Source organism: Branchiostoma belcheri, unplaced genomic scaffold (genome assembly GCF_001625305.1).
Source record: "Branchiostoma belcheri isolate BF01 breed outbred unplaced genomic scaffold, Haploidv18h27 scaffold39, whole genome shotgun sequence".
Classification (NCBI taxonomy): domain Eukaryota; kingdom Metazoa; phylum Chordata; class Leptocardii; order Amphioxiformes; family Branchiostomatidae; genus Branchiostoma; species Branchiostoma belcheri.
The window spans coordinates 2,147,882-2,152,554 of record NW_017804009.1 but is presented as its reverse complement, the minus strand read 5'-3'; the positions used below and the strand labels follow the sequence as shown (position 1 = coordinate 2,152,554).

Below are 4,673 nucleotides of genomic sequence, written 5' to 3'. Positions count from 1 at the left end.
CACGTACAGCCGAATATGTCTACCCGAACTCTAGCCGAACTCCCCCCGACCATAGGAGTAGGTCGAAGCAAGGCCGACTGTGGTCGGCTGATATTCGGCTAGGAAACCGGCTAACGGTCCGATACTAGTCTGGCTCCCATGGTAGTTCTGAGTGTGTGAAAGGGGCTTGAGAGTAGCCTCTACCAGGCTTCGGGAGGGCGACTGGAAATAGTAAAAATTGGCCAAATAGAGAGAGATAACATGCCGGGGGAGTTGGCTCACTAGATGATAGAAAACTCTAGCGGACCAACTCGCCGACATGTTTAGATATCTTTCTATTTCAGGGTTGCCGGGGTTACAGTGCAATTTTACGGAATACAGTACAATCGTATTAGACTATACAGTGCAATTCTACTAGTAAATTGCACTGTATACCAGTAAAATTGCACTGTACTAATACCACTATAGACTGTATTCCGTAAAATTGCACCGTATTCTAGTAAAATTCCACTGTATTCCGAAAAAATCCACTGTATTCCGTAAAATTGCACCGTATTCTAGTAAAATTCCACTGTATTCCGAAAAATTCACTGTATTCCGTAAAATTGCACTGTATTCTGTGGCACACCTGTATTTGGCCAATTTCTTCTCTTTCCAGCCACCTCCCGAAGCCTGATAGAGGCTAGCTTGAGAGGACTGCTTGTAATCTCTGTCCATAAGCAAGACCAGCTGTCACAGCGAAATCTTAACCGAGGTGGACAAGTGGGGCTCGGGAGGATAATAAAACTTATTTCCCGGCTCACGGCCCAGAAACTAGGTCTTAGGGCTCGTCCGTTTTTGTGTTCAGGGTGGGGCTTAGAATATATGTATAGAACGTACATTGTATATGCTATAATAAAGGGTTAATGCCCCGCCCCGAGGTGTATATGGTGAGATAATCCCTGGTCAGGTGCGATAACCACCGAATAAACCACCAAGTGAGCTATAATACGTTTTTGATAGATAAATACTACAAGTCTTAACACTACTGAAAGTGCCCTGCCCCCTGTATAATGGTACGGTCTAAAAAGTGGTCGGTTATTCTAATAACCGATCACTTTTGATATCATGGCCTGATAACCAATGGCAAATAAAGCCTTCTGATTGGTCGACGCCTTTTGGTTATATGATAATGAACTTTTACTACATTATTTACACTTTATTATATCATTTCTACTATATTTATGGGTTCACCACACCACGAAGTGGTGTGTGGTGAACCCATATTGCTTTTTCTGGTGTTTCATCTTCTCCTTCTCCTGCCATTTTTTAAATGGATTCAGCTTCTTCATTTTAGGGCCTAAGGTCCTGAAATTTGGTATGGAGGTACAGTGGGCAAATACCCCTAGGCGTTTTTTAAATTTTTGTGATACGGGCTTTTAGAATGGTTTCATTTGAGTTTTTTGTCTGTGTTATAGCAAATGTATTACTGTGTTAGTGTGCCGTGTTTACCACGTTTGTGCATGAGTCATCACAATGGAATGCAGGGCATCAACCAATAGGTATGCAGCTTTCCTCTATTCTTCTTGCTGATTGGCTGTTGGGATTTAACTTGATTAACACCTGCACAGAGCATTTCCACCTGCACAGAGCATTTCTTGCTGATTGGCTGTTGGGATTTAACTTGATTAACACCTGCACAGAGCATTTCCATACTAACAGTATGTCTGTATTCAAGTGTTTTGGTAGGTATTTCAAGCTTTCCTGCTCCAGCATTGGAATGCGGGGCATGAACGTTTTTTTTTTTTTTTGAAAATCAACAGTTTGCATTATGCAATTAAAAATCCTAACCAATAAAGTAGGGAATAGCTATCCAACTGTTGTTTTAGTTGTATGTTACTTCGTATTATAGTTATATCAATGTAAATCATTGTTTTCCCTTGTGTTTCTCATTCTTTCCCTGCCATGTCGTAAAATGTGGTGAACCCATCGCTGTATTTGCTCCAAAGCAAATATTGGCCTTTCTAGTTATATGGATGACATCGGCGTGCTCATGAATTTTCATCCAAAAAATATTTTCAACCATAAGAAGCGGCAAAATGAGCGCATACTAGTATATGCCATAGATAGCGAACAAAATACTAATGTCGTAGAATACCAAAATCAATTCCAAAAGAAAAGAAGAAAATGAAGACTTTAGTATTTGCCATACCGTATTCTGTGTGTTTAGTCATTTGTTCAACCTTCATATGACCATGTATGTTTCATAATGAAGGCTACTTATTTTGCCATACTTTTTTTTCTTATATGCGCACACTCACATCAGTTTTGGGGTTTCCCAGAGGATGTCATCCATATAATTAAATCAACATGACCTAAGTGTAAGGCACTTGATGATGATGATGCAGTCTAACGTCGGATTTTATTCTATGCAATACAACATTATGTTTAATAGTAAAACGTTGAACTTTATTTCAAAACAAGGTTTACAGAGAGATCAAATTTTCATCGACCACTGTCTTCATCAGGATAATTAATGACCAATCACTTCACAACGTGATCTCGCGAGAGTTACGTGAAACAAACACGTGATCTTTTTCACACGAGACTTTACTGATACGTGACGTGAGCAATTGATCAACAGTGCCAGGGAGTTTATATTGTCCACCGTCTCTATTAAGTGAAGGCTGAAGTGCTCTGATATATATAGCCTCCTTAATGCCTCTTAGAAAGTAGTCCTGTTCAGTGTCCAGTATTCTAACTTTTTAAACTCTAACTCTCGCGAGATCACGTCGTGAAGTTATTAGTCATCAATTATCAATTATCCTGATGAAGGCGACAGTGGTCGCTGAAAATTTGATTTCTGTAAATTGTGTGTTGGAATAAAGTTCAACGTTCAAAGTTACTACCAACACAACGTTCAAAGTTACTACCAACACAGATGAACTTTCATGATAACATTATGTTTTGTATTTTTATTTTTGTTTATTAGATGTCCTGGGAGAACTGATGTCAACAATGTCGCTGCCCGGAACGAGACATTTCCTGATATGTCTGCTCTCGCTAGTAGTACTTTCAATCATTTACTTCCAATTTCGCGTCCAACATATGTGGAAATCAGGGGCGTCAGTTTACATTTTCCCACCAGGACGAACAGCCAATGAAACCAGCCTACGGATCAACCCGTCCAATGAACTGCCGCGTCTCAATAACAAGGCAGCCAATCACAGGAAGGGACCCAAACGCACGACTGTCTTTATCGTGACGCAGATGAGAAGTGGCTCCTCATTGGTTGGAGAGATATTCAACGAACACCCGAGATGTTTTTATTACTTCGAACCGCTTCATTCTGTCAGATATTTCAAAGACCACGCCCACGACACCCAAGCTATGCAGCTAAGAATGCTTGACGGTATATCTCGATGCGAATTTGGCGGTTTAGATAAGTTCCTTACCTTTTACTTAGACACTAGAGCGTCGCACTTTGGCGGGATGCGGAAAAGTAAAATGCTACAGAAATTGTGCCGCAAATACAACTCACCGAGGGGGAGGGTGTGTCCTATACCTCGTAACGTCATCTCAGATCGAGTAGGGGAGGTCTGTAGGTCAGCCAACTTCACTGTGGTAAAAACTATTCGCGTGGACGAAGTCAAAATATTTCGAGCCATAGCGGAAGCCGGGGAGCGGACCGGAAATGACGTCAAGATCATCCATCTTGTCCGAGATCCCAGGGCAGTCGCCGCGTCACGTCTAGCCCTTCAGTACAAGAACGAGTCGACATTTTCTCACAGTCAACTCAACTCTACCAAAGTGCAGAACCTCTGCAAGTGGATGTTGAGAAACGTCCAGTACAGAGACCAGGTGAAAACCTGGCTACGCGAGAGATATACTTTACTCAGGTTCGAAGATATCGCTACGTCGCCACTCCGTGTGGTGAAAAAGCTGTACGAGTTTGTCGGTATACAACCTCACAAAGCGGTATTTCGTTGGTTGAAGGAGAACACGAACGTAACAGGACAGATTAAAGATCCGTATTCGCAGCGGGGAAATCTAAAAGAGACCGCAAACTCTTGGAGGGGTAGACTCACCCTCTCCGCCGTGGAGAACATTCAAGAGACGTGTAGAGAAGCTATGAAACTTTTGGGGTACAAAATAGTCAAGGATGAAAGAGAGTTGCGTAATGATTCCATATCCCTTATAGCAAAACTTGATGAGAATGTCATCCATGTCTAAATGATTTTTAAAAGATATTTAAAGGCATCGGATGAAATTTCTTGGCGTCAAATTAAAGCAAGATTCGCAAAGACAATTTTCTGGCTACTCTTCCAATACAGTAAGTTGAGGCCGCACCAATTTAATTTGTTGTTTCTCGGATTTTTACAGAACAGATATGAAGCGAAAGGGCGAAATAAAAAAAAAACAGGCCTAGGCACCCCATGATAGCCGGAAATGTTACAATATGAGCCATGAAGTGAACATACCGGGCTGGTTTATAATTAACACAATAGATTTTGAACTTTTAATGAAACGAAATTACATTGTTACATTGAAAAACTTTAACGACTAGGAAGAAAAGGACTTTCTTCGACCGTTGGGGCCAAAATGTGTCTTTTATTGAGCATTTTGCAGTTGATTTAGAATCTTTTTTTTTTGCAAATCAGAAAAAAAGGACAGGGCGAATCCGAGAAAGAACAAATTAAATTGGTGTGACCTAA

General features: G+C 41.0%; 1 protein-coding gene across 1 annotated transcript; it reads left to right on the top strand.

Moving 5' to 3' along the window:
- Positions 1-3,341: 3,341 nt before the first annotated feature.
- Positions 3,342-4,191, top strand: LOC109476797 (carbohydrate sulfotransferase 3-like). The gene has a single exon (XM_019777821.1). The coding sequence runs from the start codon at positions 3,349-3,351 to the stop codon at positions 4,189-4,191; it is 843 nt and encodes a 280-aa protein (XP_019633380.1). The 5' UTR covers positions 3,342-3,348.
- The last annotated feature ends 482 nt before the right edge of the window (positions 4,192-4,673 follow it).

Bases quoted from the DNA above. Each gene is read 5' to 3' on its own strand.
- LOC109476797 (XM_019777821.1), top strand. From the start codon at position 3,349: ATGCAGCTAAGAATGCTTGACGGTATATCTCGATGCGAATTTGGCGGT.